Source organism: Poeciliopsis prolifica, unplaced genomic scaffold (assembly GCF_027474105.1).
Source record: "Poeciliopsis prolifica strain line A6 unplaced genomic scaffold, Auburn_PproV2 SCAFFOLD009, whole genome shotgun sequence".
Taxonomy (NCBI): domain Eukaryota; kingdom Metazoa; phylum Chordata; class Actinopteri; order Cyprinodontiformes; family Poeciliidae; genus Poeciliopsis; species Poeciliopsis prolifica.
In genome coordinates this window covers 11,396,097-11,414,288 of record NW_026562384.1, presented here as the reverse complement: position 1 = coordinate 11,414,288, position 18,192 = coordinate 11,396,097, and the positions used below count along the sequence as shown (strand labels likewise).

The 18,192-nt window shown below is 35.5% G+C and overlaps 1 protein-coding gene across 1 annotated transcript in view; it reads left to right on the top strand.

Moving 5' to 3' along the window:
• The window catches only part of LOC129363009 (protein diaphanous homolog 1-like), a 40,645-nt gene that overhangs the window by 9,727 nt on the left and 12,726 nt on the right, over positions 1-18,192 (top strand). Inside the window, exons 2-12 of the mRNA XM_055034903.1 lie at positions 9,842-9,868; positions 11,218-11,379; positions 11,893-11,994; positions 12,676-12,809; positions 13,912-13,995; positions 14,086-14,158; positions 14,711-14,850; positions 15,065-15,170; positions 15,356-15,466; positions 15,679-15,797; positions 16,900-17,016. Of these exons, the coding sequence (XP_054890878.1) occupies positions 9,842-9,868; positions 11,218-11,379; positions 11,893-11,994; positions 12,676-12,809; positions 13,912-13,995; positions 14,086-14,158; positions 14,711-14,850; positions 15,065-15,170; positions 15,356-15,466; positions 15,679-15,797; positions 16,900-17,016 (1,175 nt within the window). The remainder of the gene's footprint in view (positions 1-9,841; positions 9,869-11,217; positions 11,380-11,892; positions 11,995-12,675; positions 12,810-13,911; positions 13,996-14,085; positions 14,159-14,710; positions 14,851-15,064; positions 15,171-15,355; positions 15,467-15,678; positions 15,798-16,899; positions 17,017-18,192) is intronic.

The window sequence follows — 18,192 nt, the reverse complement described above, 5'->3', positions numbered from 1 at the left end:
GTTCAAGTCTGCTTCTTGTAGCTTGTTGCTGTGCCTTACATGTGCTTTCTCATGCCGTGAGGCTCTGGAGAAACAGAAGTTTCTCTTTCTGTCTGAAACTGTTTGTGATGCTAACGGAGAGTTGTTTGAGCCGATAACCATGCACATTTGGTGCCTACTATTTTTGACTTTTTTAAAAAATTGTTTGTTTTTCCTCATCTTGAATTTGCAAATACTGATGGGTCCCTCTTGAACACAGTTATATTTCTCAAAATCTGAGAGTTGCGACAGGAAGTTGTGCAAAAATGGCAAACAGGATGCTTCCTTATTTGTACTCATTATTTCTCACTCTTATCTTTCTCATTCTTCTTTTCCATCAATTGTGTAAATAGGTTCCAGAAGGCCAGTAATTATAATGACCCTTCTTTCTCTTTCTATTCTGAAGGCCTGGAAGCTTTAAAGGTCAGGATCTTTGTTACTGTAGGGATCTTAGTTTGGGGTCTGACATATATTTCACATATATTTGTTGTACTGCTTATTGGACATTGTAGTTAAGTTTTCATTTTCTTGTGGTTGAGGTTGCAAAGCTTTTAATTAATTAAATTAATTAACTTCCATTCAAAATAATTTACTGTTCAGCTTCGCTTACTTGCACTTGTGAAAGTTTTTTTTGTCTAGTTTTATCAATTCAAGAGGTTTCAAAATAATTGCCATATTATGTTGCATCATTAGATAAGAAATTATTAAAATTCTTAATTTTACCTATCTACACTCACGTTTTTGCCAAATGCTTTGCAGTAACCTTTCCTCTTTGAACTCACCCAATCACATAACGTCACTAGGTTGCAGTCTCCGAGCCTAAATTTCCTTTGTAACCTTAATCTTGCAGTTTTTAAGATCTGTATTCTGTCTCAGTAACATGGTTCGACGATTGAAGTTGAATGAAGAATCTAATCTGCTACAAAATGTATGTGCAGGTTAGTTTTTTAAGAGATCAAATCGTTTTTATATTTCTGAGCTTTATATAGAACAAGTGTGTGTGTCTCTCTCATATGCTAGTAGACTAGTATAACAGAACCTGTCACTGTTTTCATGTTCATAAATTAATGAATGCTGATGTTTTAAGTACGCTATGCTGAAAATTGCTGAATTGATTAAATGTATCTTAGGCTTGCTATGTCCTCAGAAGTGCTTGCCGGACTCTTCAATTGTTTTCTAGGAAGTTGGTACTAATAATAAGCAAGTAATAGTTTTCAAGGCTTAGGTTTTCAATTTTCATGATTGTGACTTTCTAATAACAACAAGCCAGGTAACTAGCGGTAAATTATATAATAAAATTGATCATAATGGCAATTCAAAGTACCTAGAATAAATTAGCTGGATGATTCTTTTTTTCAACTTTTCTGTGCTACTCAAATAGCTGTTTTGTAAAGGAACTTAGTTTGAGGGCTGTCCCCAAACATAAGCGTTTTTAATTTTCCTTTCATTTTGAACAGTCAGCGGAGAGCTGGTTAGAGAGAACAGCTCCTGATCCTCACAGATATGACTGGCCTCACTGCTGTGAGTTACCTGTGTCGTAAAGGAGGAGCTTAGTTGGGATTATGGTGTCAGATCTTGTCTCTGTCTTCCCTTTAGTGATTACAGCTAATCTTTTGTCAGCTTTGTGTACCAACTGTTTCAAGAAAAGGAAAAAAGCATGATTGAGTTGCAGCAAAATATTAATTGTAATTTAGAGTGATACTGTGGACTGGTGCATTGGTTTCCTAAACTTAACTACGCTACCTCCAGGTTGTCAGAATAAGGTCACGATGGAAGTTTGACATTTGGACAAGTACATGAATTTAAGAAAGTACATTTTGTTTAGAAAGCACTATTTGCTGAAGAAAATGACACAAAGTGCTTCTCACTGAAACACAGAACACTAAAGGGTACGTAAGACGTAGTTTAAGAGCATAAAACCATAAAGTAAATTATAGGCAGTAAAACCCTCACTATCTAGAAAAGAAATGTCATCTGCTTTTTAAAATGATCAATAGTCTAAATATTTTAATGAGCATCTTAAACTATTTGTGAGCTATTACTTAAAAGGTGACTATCTGGTAAATAGTTCTTGATTGGGGCTGTCAACAGAAGATTTGAGTGTTTGCTGAATAGACAGACACTATTGGCCCAACTCTTGCTCTGATGACTGAAGAGGTCTGGAAACCCACCAGTATTATCGTAGTTAAATGTTGGGACAAGTTTAGATTAGCCTTAGTTCAGCAATGCAGTCAGGGAACAAGTCGGCCTCAGGGGGTTTGGCTTAATTGTTTTCACAGCTTCAGCTTGTCCTGGAATTACCCGTAAGCCAGTGAAAAGGCTTCAATGGTGGGGGAATCTTTATGAACTTAAAAATTTGATACACATACAATTCAGAAGGCTGCGATGGGTTTATAAATCAATCATTAATATAACATGAATTTAATCCTTCTTAGCTTCTGTCATGGGTAAGTGTTGACATCACTAATTTTATAGTGTTACTGTTTACGGTGGTAGGAATAATCAGCTGTTTCATTTTTACTGCTTCTGTGTTTGGTGGCACTATTTTATAAAATCTTGCACGGACATAATATTGGTAAATATGGCGATGGCAATGTTAGTTACGATATATGCCTGTTCTTTCATTACTTCCTCATGCGTGCTTCTAACACTGGCCAAAATGTTACAGGTCACAATGTTATCTGTGTCTGGTATGAGCATCTGCTGTAATGAGACTCTGTCCAGTTGGACTATTTTAACATGGGCATGTAAAATACAGGTCCATAAAACTTGGAACAAATTAGCCAACACTTAATTGTTCTCCAGGCAGGCCTTTGCAAAATGAAATCTGCTTTTACTCATGTCCTCACACTATAATTATCTGCTTCTACGTTTCACCACCTGATGTCCTCAAAATAAAGTCATAAGTTTAAAATAGTAAAGTTTTGATGTTCAGTTCTGAAGCGTTCATATCTGCATCTGAAATGTATTGACTCCTCCACACCCATTGCTATACAATGTCCAAATAAGAAAAAATAGTTACTTAGCCCAACTGAAATATTTCTCCTATAAAATTATCAGCCAAGAAATGGCTAATCTTATTTTCAACAGGACAAAAAACCTAAACTTAAAAACCTAGACTTTTTATAATTAATTTTTGAGCAAGGGACTTTTCTGTAATGCTTCATTTCCCAGCGACATAAGCGATTTTTTCCTCCAGTGCTGCCTTTTGCTGTGGCTTTGGATTAAGCAATGGTAATGGCACCATAAAAAGAGACTAACAATGAATTTATGAAGCCACACAAGGGAACCCATTTTATGTGCTTGGTAAGAAAGACCAGTAACAACATTTCACAGAAATTAAGGTTTTTTTTTTTTACCATCTTTGATTTGTCTTTCAGAAGTCGATATCTGATGGTGGCATGTCTTAGAGTTTATAAATGTGCTGTTTGTAGAAATCAGTCACCATAGAAAGAGGATCAATAAATATTTGTTCAATCCTCTTCTGTTGGGGCCTGAACCGTCAGTTTCTACCAGGTTTGTCTGTGGAACCCTCTAAAAATGTCTTTGTTTCTTCATGGGGCCAGAAAGACAACAAAGAGCCACATATTTGCATCATTTTAAATACCTATTGCAGGTTTGGTTCTGTCTTTAAAACCTCAGTTGTGAGCATTTAACATTCTGTAGCCACAGTGCAGGGAGCTGCTGTCCCCTCAGCATCCATTGTGATTAACCTGCATTTTCCTCACTCTTCTTTCTTTTCCGCCCTTTAATTGTTCTGACCACTGCCCCTTACGTTCACTAAGATCTACCTTGGATCTGGACATAAAGGAGAGTGAAAAATCCTCTGGGAGGAGGGTTTGGAATGTATTATTGGCTGGCAGAGTTTAAATGCGTAGCTCATGAAATATTATAGCCTACCAAACATTGCATCCAAACAGAACAGCCCTTTGTGTGTGCTGTATTTCACAAATAAAATGGGATCTATTGTACAGCTAGACTTCTGGTAAATATGTGCCAAAGGAAACACAATGCAGATTTTTTTTAAAGCAGGGATCATAAATGTGAGCTTGTGACAACAAAACATTTAGCAGCATTTAGGAAAGAATCTGTATTTTAGGCCAAGTTGTCTTGTGTTGTTTTGGGCAAAGAATAACATTAATGAATGTAGATTGCAAATTGTAGCAAGTTTATATTTAAACTTTGGTTTTTATTTTAAATAACCTTTTTTTAATCAAACACTATTTTACTAATATTAAAATGGTGTTGGTCAGAATGATCTCTGCCATATGGTTATTTCTAGAATAGCAGGATTCTGATTCCAGTTTCTTGGCTGATGGTTGGTGTTGGTTGCTGGGAAAATTTCTAGTGGCCAATTGTCTCAGTGCACAGATTCTTTTGGCTGACACTTGAATGTGAAGGCGATGTTATCCCCTGATCTTATCTACATCGGCAAATGTCTAAAAGTCAATCGCTGTCCTCTTCTGCTCTCCCATCAGAGATTTGACTAACAGACCGGGCCACCAGGCCATGTCTCCACATTTTCAGTTAACAATAGTTACAGCACTGTTGCCAATTAAGCAACTTTCTTGCTACATTTAGCAACATTCCAGACCAAAAAAAAAAAAAAAAAATGGCCAAAATCAAAGTTGGCAGAGCAGCCTTTTTACAGGTTGGTAATCGGCAATTGGCTAGAAAACTGCAGTCAGTGCACCTCTTGTCATCGGGCAAGAGGCCGACAGAAACCTTTACAGGTTGAAACCCCTCACAGGATAACACAGAGACACACAGGACAAAACAGTATGCTTGCTCCTATGGGCCACCCTCATTAACATAAAAGTCATGCTTTTGGACTTTGGCGTTATGCTGGAAACCCCAGACTGGTATGCAAAACCTTTTTTCTGAAAACTAACCGTTTAACCTTCCATCTGCAGCGGTAATTTGTTTAATTGTTTAGTGCTTATAGTTTTGTTTTCCGCACTTGTGATTTTCCAGAACTAATAAAAGTTAATCTTGGAAATGGCTGCTTATAAGTTGCACTTCAGAGCAACTTTTGGCAACTAGCTTTATTAGTTGCCAAGAGACATACACTTTTGGCCAGTATGTCTGGAAAAAAAACAAAACAAAAAAACTCCACAGTTAAAACAAATTAACAGTTGGGATTATTGTGTCTAGAGGAAAGCTTACAAGGAGAACTGATTGAATATATATTTTTTTACATTTAAAAGTCATAACTTTCTAGTAGGTGGTTTAGAAGCTGTTGTTTTTTGTTTTGCTTTGTTTTTTTGTTGCCAAAATTGCCAGCAATATGCCTGGGTAAATGGGCAGTCATGTAGCAAAAATGCCCTACTTGTTATTGCATTCAGACATAATGTCTCTCACACAATGAGTCTACTGAATCTGCAGTCTGTAAGGCATTTAGGGACAATACCAGAATGTAGCTGTGAAAGGTTGGGATTTTAAAGGTTTACTGCTCAACTCATCAGTATAATCTTGGCCTCGTAAGGGTAGCAAATTTAGTCTGTTTTGGTACCATTATTATTATTTTTTTTAGTGGTTTAGTTTTAAAGGGATTTTTACGTATTAATTTGCACTTTGTGTGGTTTCTGTAGAGATAATAAACCGTTTTTTCTTTACTGATTGTATAGTAAGTTATGTTGACAATGCTTTCAGTTTGTTAAATGCATCAGAATCTGACATTTCCTGCTTTGGTATGATGTGTATGAAGCTGTAGCTTTGTCTGGGTGTGCTTGTCATGATACTACTTCCCTATGCACACCAAGTATACCACTATGGCAACCCAGTTTGAACAATTGCATAAATAACATCGTACACTCCTCACCCCCAATTTTACTTCACGTTTTAAGTGCTTTTTCTTGTTACACAAAGTAGAAATTATTTAGTCTACTTGTGTATTTAATTTGCAGCAAAAAATGCATCAATTAGCATTAAAAAAAATATTTTGCCACGTTTTGTGTTTGTAATGGGTGACATATTTCAGGTGCAGGTTGTTCCAATTAAGTCACATTTCTTTTACACTTCTATTTATTTTCCATCACTACTTTCCTTCAATCCCTGTGGACTTCAGTCTTTTAGGCAAGAAAATCTTTGAGGTTTTGGTATTATGTGGAAGATTAAATATTAATGCAATTGTATTTAAATGTGTTAACAGCAGCCCTTAGAAAGTTTTTTTTTTATTTTTTATTGCACATTTGTAATGACAATGGCAATTCAGCATATTCTACATCTGTAGCTGTAACAACTGAACCATTGGACTCTTGGAACAACAGGTTATTTTTAAATGATTAAGAGTTGATTTCAGTGTTTGCCAAAAGAATTGGTTCATCTGGTGGTCAACTATACATCATAGCCATATCTGATGCCTTGAGTTTGTCCTTTGTACAAGTACATCCTTCCTTTTCTGAAACGCTCCATTCTGCATGTCACCATGACAATGCTTCTCCATTCGTTCTCTTGACACCATTTACAAGGGTAAAAGAGGCTTTTACCCACCAGGTGTTTGGTAATTGCTGCTGCCACTAGTCTTGTGGAGCTGAGTGGAGGAGTTGTGCTCAGCTGGGGACTGAAGCTCCAAGCTGCACCTTTAATAAATAGGCCTTGCACTGCAAGTATAGGCTTTGATGCAGCCTCTAATGGTTGCCATGGGAGAATCAAGGATTTCTCACCATGCATGAATGAATCAAAGCAACTCCTCAAGTATGTGTGAAACACATTGTACATGACATTATAACTTTATATAAAAAGTTGCTAAATGAAAGTAAATTTTTCATAATGCAACCTATAGCAGAAAAATATCATTTTGTAATTGTTTGGAAGCCATTTTCCAATATTTTCACACATCATATGTTTTCTTAATATCGTTCAGACTTACCTCGATGGTGAACACTGTCAGTGAGGCAACTGTCGTCATTGCCCAGTTTTTTTTTAGGACAAAGACTTTTATCTCTTCCACGACTAGCCAGTCTGCTTTGGAGGAAGCAGTGGGAAGAACACCACTGGAAAGAGGGAGAGTGACAGCCCTGTCTAAGAAGAGAGTGATAAAGATACATAGAGGAAGTCATTCTGTGCCACTATCAGTTAGTGAAAGCAGCAATACTGCTGCAGTGAGAGGATGGTGGTGTTATTCCACACTATATGTGGGAAATATGTGAAATATAGTGGGACCAATAACTTCAGGTTGTATTTGTTTTCACTGTAATCTTTGTTTCTTATGTAATGTTTTTGTGAGACTAGAAGGCTCTTTAAGACTCGAAGTCATCTTGATAGAGAAAAGCTAATGGCTCGCTTTATTCTCAGGTTGCTGGTTTTACATGGAGATCATGTAAAACCAGCTATCCCTGTTTTGTGTGTTTTAATTTTGCTTACGAGTTGAAATTACGCCTTCAGAACAATGATAGTAATACATCTCTTGGTCTGTTTTATGCAAGCAGAATATATTTTACATATATAGAGCAGCTGAGCTGTTATCCAGTGGGTGAATCTCACTTTTGCACTTGTACAATATCATCACGGCATGTGAAATATTGTTTTAATGCCTTATTTAGTCAGTAAACAATAGTTTTTGCAGAAAAGTTAAAAAAGTGTGCAAATTAAACATTAGTTGTTTTTTTTTCTTCGAAATTAAGCATTCAGTTATAAATATTAAGCGATTCATGGCTATCAGGTCTAAGGCTTCTTTTCTAGTAAGCTTTGTTACCAAATTTTACATCAAGAGCTGTCTTGTCTCAAACAGGATTTCAATTCTGCATAAATTAAGTTGTGGTTTAAAAAGCAGAACTTCATAGTTTATTTTTTTAAGTAGTTTTGAATCTTGCTCTTACCCTGATCACGCTCTGTTCAGGGTAAGAACAGAGTGCGTTCAGAAAGTGCATTTCCGTTGTGTGGGCACAATGCTACCACAGTTCTGGTTTTCACCTGTATGGGATTTTTCTCACATTCTGCACACGTTTTATGATGTGGGTTTATCTAATGACAGCTGCTGGAGGAGAAACATCTTTCTTTTGAGGCCTTTTCCTATAAACAGAATGCCCCCAATTTCTCTTCGATTTCCTGCTTTTGCAGGACTTACATTAATCTCTTTAGTACTTGGTACCAAATGTAAAGATGACTAATACTTAATGTTAGCCAGCCTGAAACTTGAATTTGAAGTTGTTAAACCCCTATGCAGACCTAAAACATGCCTTCACATGCGTAATATAATCTGTGTTGGGATTATTATAATACGGTTTTATCATCAGACTTCCTCATGTGTAAATAGGGTGAGTTTATATGGTTTGGTTTTATACCGGAGCCTCAGACAACACCCCAACAAGCACCATACGGTGATAAACAGATTGGTAGGGAAATAGCCACTCGGTGCATTTCCCCAGGGTGCATCAACAAATGGCAAGCGAGGAAGCTGAAATCGAAACCAAAACTTCGAGCAAGCACCTGCCTGACTGAGGCTCAGCAGGAAGAGCCCAATCACACCACCAGACACACTTGTCTGATGCGCACATCTTGAATTATTACTCTGCAATTGGCTGGTGAAAATATTTTAATTTGAAACATATTGTTAAATTCTGCATAATATTATAATCAATTAACTTGACAATTTTTCCATTCTTTATTTAAAGACACTTTATGTTTGTGTGAAATTCTTAGAAATGTTAAAGACAATGGATCTACTCTTTCTTCACCACTGCCTCAGCTTTAATGGCCTGATATAATATAGTTTGCTGAGGTTTCATTTAATATAAAATGGAATAAGTTGTGGGAGTCACTGAAATTATGTGCAATATCTGCAGTCTGGCTGAAATTATTCTGTGTGGATCCAAGCAGCACTTTCATTTGAGAAGAAATGCATGGAATTATGGAGTTTTATTTGTTTTTGTGTGTGTGTGTTTTTTTTTTTTTTTACATTTCTCCCATCAGTTTTTATTGGTATTTATTTTCATAAATACCAAGAAACAAACTTATTATAGCAGGGTTTTTTTTTTTGGTTCCAACTTTCATAAAACCTCATATCTTACATGTCTGATATCAAACAATGAAACATTCTTAAGCTAAAAAAAAAAAGTAAAACCTTGAAATGTTTTATCCTTTCAAAGGAAACTAATATTTTGCTGTTAGGTTCTCATTGGTTGTAAGAATATAAAACAGGTATGATGCTTTCTCCTAGTCGATTAGTTTAGCCTCACATATTTCTTGGAGCATTTTCTAATCTGCCTTGATATCTAAAATATTTGCAGTACCTTCAAAAGTAGGAGATTGTCCACTTTTTTATTTATTTATTTTTCAAATATGTTTCACTTTTCAAAATGTATTTTCATTCTTTGTGTGTTCTTGTACATTTTTCTTTGTGGTGCTATAATTCCTTATATAATTTAATTGGAGAAGGTTAAATGAATGTGTGTAAGTCATTCTTTCATTGCTTTGATCTTCCTTTGTAAACATTATTTGGTACATACTGACATCTAGTGGCTCACATGTGCCATCTTGTTTTTGAAATTATATTAGTCAAATTTTTCCTCCTTTGCCTTTTGTTAATCAAGACTGTATTTAGTTCCTTAACATAGAATGCGTTTGCACTAATATAGAACATAATTATCATCAGTTAATAACTGGATAAAGTTTCCATAGCAATTTATTAGATTTCTCTCTGAATTGCTTATGTAATCTATATAATTTCCTGGAGCTGTTGCCTGTGATAATTTCTGTCTAATCGATTCTTTATTTTTCTCCCTCTCCTCCTCCTGGCCACCTTTTTTCTGTCATCTTGGCTGATATTTCCTACCCTCTTTTTTTTCATTTCCCCCCTGGTAATCCTTTATACAATCTGCAGAATCTCAAACGGCTGATTCCAGATGAGGTAGGTTTGCTAATGCGTGTTACAATCACCTATGCTCGACTCACCAGCTGCTGTCTGTCAGAGACCCCGTTAAATGTAAATGTTTTGTCTTGCGTTGAACATGAGCTTAGTGTGCATTATTTAGAGAAATTCATTGGAAGTGTAAATGCTTGGCACAAAGATTAGTGATTTATTATATCATATTTTTGTGCCAAGACCTTGTGCACTACTGAGCTCATGTTCTTGTGTGTTTTCAGTTATTTTAATACACACTATATGTCTTGGCAATATTCCCAATATTAACACAAAGACTTATACCATGAGAGTTGGACATCACCCATGTGGTCTACTTTTTGTGGACATTGTTTTGTGTCAAAATGTCTCTCAAAACAATGACCTCATTTTGCTAAACGTGTTTCTTTAGAAGATTTTAGCCCTTTTCAGACTTAATTTGGAGTGTTTCTAGTTATACTACTTCTCAGTGACCTCTACACTTTGATAACTAAAGCTGTTCAAGTTTAATTCATGTTTAAAAAATAAATTGGTACAGTTTAATAATGTATGCAGCACCTAAAAGTTATAACTTCTGCCACCATCTTTTGGAAAGAAGATGCCATTGGCTCAGGAGGTACAGATTTGTCCTAGTGTTGCCTATTCAAATCCCCACTCTGTCTGTACCAGTTGTCTTCATTGGCAAGATACTTCAGCCACTTTGCCCTTCTGCTGGTGGTCAGAAGATAACATCTGAATGGCAGCCTTGGTTCTGTCAGTCTGCCTCAGGGTTGCTGTGGCTGCATTGCAGATTAACACCATTACTGCATTATGAGTGAATGGTTGATTGTAGTATAATATGCTTCAGAATCCTGAAGCATATTTAGGGTTTTGAATATGCTAAAAAGCAGAGCAATGTCTAAAATATGCTGCAATGTATTCATCTAGGAAATTGGCATGAATAAGTGTTCATTATACATAAGCAATTCATAAAATGTCTCTCCTCAAGTTAGGTGTAGTTCAATGAACAAGTTGGTGTGAGGTTGGAAGATTGAGATGTGGTATAAGTCACATTTGTGGTTGAAGACACACCTTTTTATTTAGGTGATTTCTATATTTCTTTCAAACATCTAGCTTGCATAGCTGGAGTCCAGTAATCTAACCATAAATAACGTTGGTAATTTAGCTCCCTTCAAATTTTCTGCAAAGAGTTTAAAGTCTGAAAATGGCTAATGTCATATCTGCAAACTAAACAAATTATAGGCATTAAAACCCTGATGACATTGTCGATGTGTTTTAAAGGAGAGTGGGGCTTGCATGTGCCCTCTCTTTCATGTGTGTGTTTCCTTTAACCCATCTTATCTTGTTTACCCTCTCAGTTGGAGCGTCTCACCAGTATGAGAACAAAAAAGGACAAGGAAAAACCTCTGCCTCCAAGTCAGCGACACTCTTCAGCTGCCAACTATGAGATCTCACCTCAAAGTGCTATGCTCCATGAGCAAAGTGATGAAGATATCCTGGCACTCTTTGAAAAGATGCTGGTGAGGAAAAAAAAGAGGTTTCTTTGGAAAATTCACCCACCATGAAGTCAAATAAAATTAATTATCTTGAATATGCAGCTTAGTAAACTTACAATCTTTAGAACTGCTGAATCCCTCAATGTTGAAAGATCCTTTATGTGGGATTACCTTAATACCTTCAAAATAATTTTGGCAATTATTTTGAAAGTATACAACAGTTGAGTTTTTTCTGAAGAAAATAGTCATTAAGAAGAAAAAGTCATTATCCGCTACTATTTTTATATGGTCATAACCTACAACAGACTTCAGCACAAACATGTATGTTTTTATGTTTAATAAAGACCAACTGTGATTTCTAAAGCTAGAACCTCAAAATACATTAAGCTACACAAAAGTGTAACAACACACCTATTTTGTTTACTTTTTCTATCAATCTTTTTTTTTCTTTGAGGATAAATACATTAAATTCACAAAGTGGTTTGCCTTTCACATCATTTTTTTTCCATTTCTTTGCGCTTCCTATTTCTCCTAAAGGTGGACATGAACCTGAATGAGGAAAAGCAGCGACCGCTGAGGGAAAAACACATATCGATTAAACGTGAGATGGTCTCCCAATACCTCCACACCTCTAAAGCTGTAAGTACCCAAATTAAATGCCGAGATGCCAAAATTGTTGTGCAGATAAACATTAAGACGCATGAATAGAAACTACATCCTAGAAATTAATTTATGTTTCAAAAGGTGTGGGGAAGACAGCAGCATCAACAAAAATTACAATAAGAAAAATAATTTCAGGTCACAGTTCTTCATATTATAACTTTTAATCTGTGCAGGAGGTTTATTTAAAAACAAATGGCCATCCTTCTCTTACACATTGTGATTGGAGTGGATAAGATGCAAGATCTTCTAGTTGCTATTCCGTTTATATTTTGATTTTTTGATTTTGATTCAACAGAATACTTACACTTTGCAGCTACAGTTTAAGAGAAAAATCCTCTGCACTTGGCCTTTTAATACTTTAAAGAGTAAACTAATTCAGCATGGAATGCTTTTCAAAGCTGAAAGGCTTTTGTTTACACAAAATCAAATCAAAACAATTGAAGCACCAGGATTTTATTGTGAATAAATGCCTCTATATAAATAAATTTGGACTTTAATCCTGGTGTGGAAAATTTAGATGTTAAAGCAGCAGAAACCTGTAAATTGCAGATAAAGGGATAAAATGGCATAAATAAGCATAGGATTAACTCTAACATAATTACTAATGCATTTTAAATTACAAATACTTTAAAATGTATTGTTTGATGTGTTTTTCAGGGACAAGACCAAAGGGAGAGGTCCAAGTCAGCAGTAATGTACATCCAGGAGATTAGAATGGAGTACAGGGACCCACAGCAGCTGCTTACCTGTCTGGAGTCCTTGAGAGTCTCACTCAATAACAACCCTGTCAGGTAATGCATGCAAGATAAAAGAAATTAGGCCTTTTTTACCTCCAAACCAGGTGCTTCATTAAATTAGATTTGGAATAAGATAACCTATGCTACACGTGTTAAGAACCTCATCTTTAACTTCTGTGATAAAAGGATCTGAAGTGGTGAACATTTTATGGTGTCAAACACTCTTTCAATGCATTGATGGCCTGAAGTCCTCTGTAGATTTTCTTGGACACTTTGTGTCTTCTCTGGTCATGTCTTTTGTGTTTTGCTGCAGCTGGCACTAGTTTGAGGGGTTTTATGTTCTGTTCCTTTCTTTCTCCTAATTGGAAGCATTATGATAAATGCGACTGTTGCATTAACTTACAAACTGACCTTTCGCTTTGTGTTAAAAAGCTGCTATTTCATTCGACCTTTTTTGTGTTTCATTGTTCTAAAATAATGTATTAATTTGGTTACAGTTTCTGAAAATTGCCAATGGAAAAAAAACAACCATTATGAAATCACCACAGACTGATGTTTTCAGTCACATTTGTGCTTAACTTTATTCAGTAGAAAGTGATGTTGAAGATCATATCATAAAGACGTTTGAAATATTTTTATTAGTCAACAATAGATGCATATTTTTAATGAAACATCCAGAAATTAATTTATGCTTTCCAAAAGAGAAATGGTAAACGTCTTCTTGCTGCTGCTATTGAAAAGTTCAGCTTGCATCAAATCCAAGACACTAATTTGTTCTTGGTACACTGAAGTAAGTCAGTGAAGACACTTCTAATCATGGATTTTTGTTATATGACTCAAATAAATTTTGAATCATATAAAATATAAAGTAACCTTTTTGTTATTAGTAAGGGACACAGTAATAAAAGTAATGTCAAAAGCCAATAGAAAAAATACATTTATTTTTAACTTTGTTTCAAAGATCTATTGCTTTCTGGTACCTTTGAGTCAATCCAATTCATTAGTCTGAATTGTGTTAGACTTTTTTTTTTTATTAAGTTTTTTATTTGTAGATTGAGTTTCAGAAATCACTCAGTCTTGATACATCTGAAAACTTCAAATGGTATAGACTGAAAAAGAAAAAAAAACTAACTTTTATTCACCTTTTCACTTTAAGTTGGGTGCAGAATTTTGGAGATGAAGGCCTCCTGCTGCTTTTGAGTCTACTGAAACGACTTCAAGGCGAAAAAGATGATAACCTGTAAGTCACACAAATCAGTTAAGCAAAGTTGGGCCTTTTTATTTAATCAACTGTGTTTTGTAATACATTTCTGTCTATATTCTGTTTCAGCCAAGCTAGAAATATGGGATTCAAATGTCAACATGAGATAATTCGCTGTCTGAAGGCCTTCATGAATAACATGGTAAGAAAACTGTGATGTTTATCGATAGATTAGATATTTTTGTTCCTTTAAAACCAGAGAATATTTGCTTTATTTGAGATAAGTACTATTTTTTCCTTTTTTCAAAAAAATAATGTATGTAATTTACAATTCATACCACTAGAGGGCAACGTGACCACTATTTCAGGTGTAACTGATTGTTTTTGATTTTGAAAGTAAATCTTAATTCGAATGATCTCAATAGAAGAAGAACATCTAAGATTGTTGTAAAATAAACATATGTACTCTAAATATATTGAAGTATATTTAAGGCCTGGTATTATTATGCAGCCCTTTTTAAGTTCCTCCGTATGTTCAAGATGAAGTTCTTCTGTATTTCAAGATATATTCTAATGTTTTCAAATGAGACATGTTCTTTTTAGTGTAGTTAATTTCTTGTATAATTTCTTTTGCTTTTTTGATAAGAATGTTTTCATTCCTCAATATCAAAGTAAATAATACTTGATATGAGTGTTGTAGGCTGAAAACCCCATGAATCCATTCTGAAATGTTTGTTTTTTATCTTTCTGTTAGTATGGTATAAAATCCATGTTGGGGACGGAAGATGGGATTCTTCTCCTGGTCAGAGCAATGAACTACAAGGTGCCCAGCATGATGGTGGATGCTGCCAAGCTACTTTCAGCCATCTGTATTTTGGATCACCCTGACAACCTGTGAGGATAAATAAAATAAGTGCTAACATGGTGTGACTGAGCTGAGCTTAGTGAAATGATAGTAATTATTTCAGGCCTGATTTCAAAGACTCCTTCTACTATAATTTGTAGCCTAATTTGACGGTCATTTTAATCATGCAACAACCTGGACTTTTTAAAAATTTCTGTGTGTATTATTTATTAGATAATGAAAATAAATCTTTTACTTTTCAAGTCATGATCGCGTTTTGGAGGCCATTACAGAGGAAGCTGAAAAACGGGACGCTGAGAGATTTCAGCCTCTTATAGATGGGATGCAGAGCAATCACATTGCTCTTAAGGTATGCATTTTGTTTTAGAACTAAGAAAGAGAACTGAGAAAGAGATTTATTTAATCTGTTATACTTCTGTTTGATGAAAGGTGGCATTCCTCATTAACAGTACTTTATATAGCCTGTCATGTAAGAGGCAAATGTTTATTAAATGGTTTTCTTAATGTAAAGCTAACTTGAAGTGTCTTTTGCAGAGTGGATGTATGCTGCTGATCAACGCCCTAATCAGCCGGGCAGAGGAACTGGACTTTAGAATCCATATTCGCTCTGAACTCTTAAGACTGGGACTCAGAGGACTCCTGAGTGTAAGTCATTAGGAAATCTATCAGAATGCATTATATATACCTGTTCATATTGTTACTTTTGCTGAATCCATCAGAGTCACTGATGGATTCTTCATGTTAAAGAAAAAATCTCAGCTGTCTTTGCTGAAAGATGTTTCACTGTGACACACCTCCTGCCATTTTCCTCCGAGTGCTTTCATCTCTCTTCTTCCATCCCATCCTGTTCCCTGCAGGAGATCCGGGAGATAGAAAATGAGGAGCTTCAGGTGCAACTCAATGTGTTTGATGAGCAGGCCGAAGATGACTCAGATGACCTTAGAGGACGTCTTGAAGACATCCGCATAGAAATGGAATATCCTTTCAATAGGCCTTTGTTGGACACCACTCATTACTTTACAAAAGAAAGAAAAAGTAGAGTATTTTTTTCTCGATAATATTCTTTGAATTTTTCTGTTCACACAACCCGTAAAGTGTGATTAGCAAAATATATCTATATTATGAACACTTTTTGAAAGACATGCCCATAGTATGACCGACTGCATATCAGCTTATTCTTTTAAATTTGAATTTGGATTCTCTGCTATCTTCCTTATTCGATTTCTGGTTGACAACAGTTATAAAGTGAACATTTTTCATACACAACTAACACAGTCCCGTTACTCCCTCTGTTACTTTGTTTTTGTTTATTTCCGGCAAATTCAATTCTGTGAACATAATCAAATTAGCTGTGGTAATGTCACAGTCGGCAAATAATCCAACCACTGGAGTTTTCTTAAAATAGCTCTAAATTATCTCTGTATTAGTCGTACAGTCTAGCACCCCACAAGCACAATTATTTTTAAAACATGCCTAATTTTAAATTGTCTTTCACAGCGCTGGGTAAATTAGTCACTGCCTACAGTACACAATAACAAATCCATTACATCAAATGGAGTGTTTATGGTTGCTGTTATAAAGCGCACAAATAATTTTTCTGACTGGATGACAAATTTTTTATCACCGTTATGTTTTTTCCCTGTATTAAATAAATGGGACAGTTGTGAGATAAATTATTACGAAGAATTAAACTAAATGTATTTCACTGCTTTTGACTTGCAGTTGCTGATTTTCAACACCAGGTGTCTCCCAGGTGTCACTGCAGTCCTGTCCGCTTTGCACAAAGCAGCACTGCTGGTCCCTAAACACATTTCAAATCCATTAGAACAGCTTTTCAAATGACTTTTGTATAGTTACTTATCTGATGTAATTTTTAAATTTAATATTACTGTTTGTCTCTGATCATCCAACCTCAGTATTGTTCAGTTTCCAGCAATGAATATTTGTTTTTACTCTACAAATATTTCTATTAGATTTTTTATTTATGATATATTCTACATTAAAAAAAAATACATTGTATATATTTCTTTTTCACAATTCTCTGTCTGATGTATTCATTGAGCCTTGACTTGCTTTAATGATGTGAGGGAAGTGTTTGACATCCTGGTCAACACAGTGAGGGATTCCAAGGCTGAAGGTCACTTCCTGTCCCTGCTGCAACACCTGCTCCTGATCCGTAACGATTATTTGGCCAGGTATGCCACACTAATACACAAAACACTATTTATTCTTTCAAAGGTAGCTGCTGCTTGCATAATCATTTGTTACATTTGACACAATTTTGCATTTATTTACCTTTAATTTATAGTGACTCACTTTGTCATTTATTGTGTCTTTGCGTTTGGGACTGAATTGGAGCAGTCAACTCTTTTCTTTGCAGACATGTCATTGTAAACTGATGAAAGAGAAAACCACCGTTATGGAAAACATTGGATTTATTTTCTTATAAATTATCAATGACTTTTTATGTGATAAACCAGCACCCACTATTGCATGATTTTGAAGATGAGGTAAATAAACAGCTAAAAAATTAATCTTCAGCCCTGCTGTGACAGTATTGTGTAGAGCAAGCTTGGTTTCTACCAGTGGGCTAAAAGATAGATTATGTTCTCTCACTTTTCACAATGGTGGGATTTGTGGAGTTCACACTAGTAGTTGTCTTGCAGAGAGTCCTGAGCTCTTCATATTTGTAGCTCCTCCAGAGTAAATGTGTTCCTCTTGGCCATTCCTCTGACTGATGTTCTCCTCGCTCAGAACATCAGTCAGGTGGATGGCCAAGAAATCTGTTGATCATCCAAGCGTCATCTTGCTAGGTGTTTTGAGATGATTGAGCAGTGCTCTGAGAGATGGTCAAAGCTTTGGATATTGTTCTATCCTGGATTAAACTTCTTCACACCTTCATCTGTGGAGGTCTGCTGTGTTTTTGAAGCTATTTGTCCAAACAAACATCTGAGGTTTTTACAGAACTACTGTATTTGTTCTGAGATGAAATCATCCCCAGGTGTATTGACTGAGAGTTCAAGACAATGGGTTGGATTTTAGGGTGTAAGCAGGTCCAGAACAGAATAAATATGCACACCACATCTCAGATTATTTAGTCAGTATAATTTTATTCCCCACTTCACAAGTATGTATGACTTTTTGTTGATTACTCAAAGGGAGTAACTAAGATTGTTCTGTTTTGATCTGACAATCGTTGATCAACAGTTGAGCTGATCAAGGGAAAATCGCCCATTTGTAATCTCTGGCTGATTAACTGCTCTATCTCTATAATTGGAGCAGAAAAACTGTGTAGAGATAATAAGAACACACAGTTCAAAAGCTTAAAAGATAATGACTGGTGTACAGTTATAAAATAAATCAAGCATACC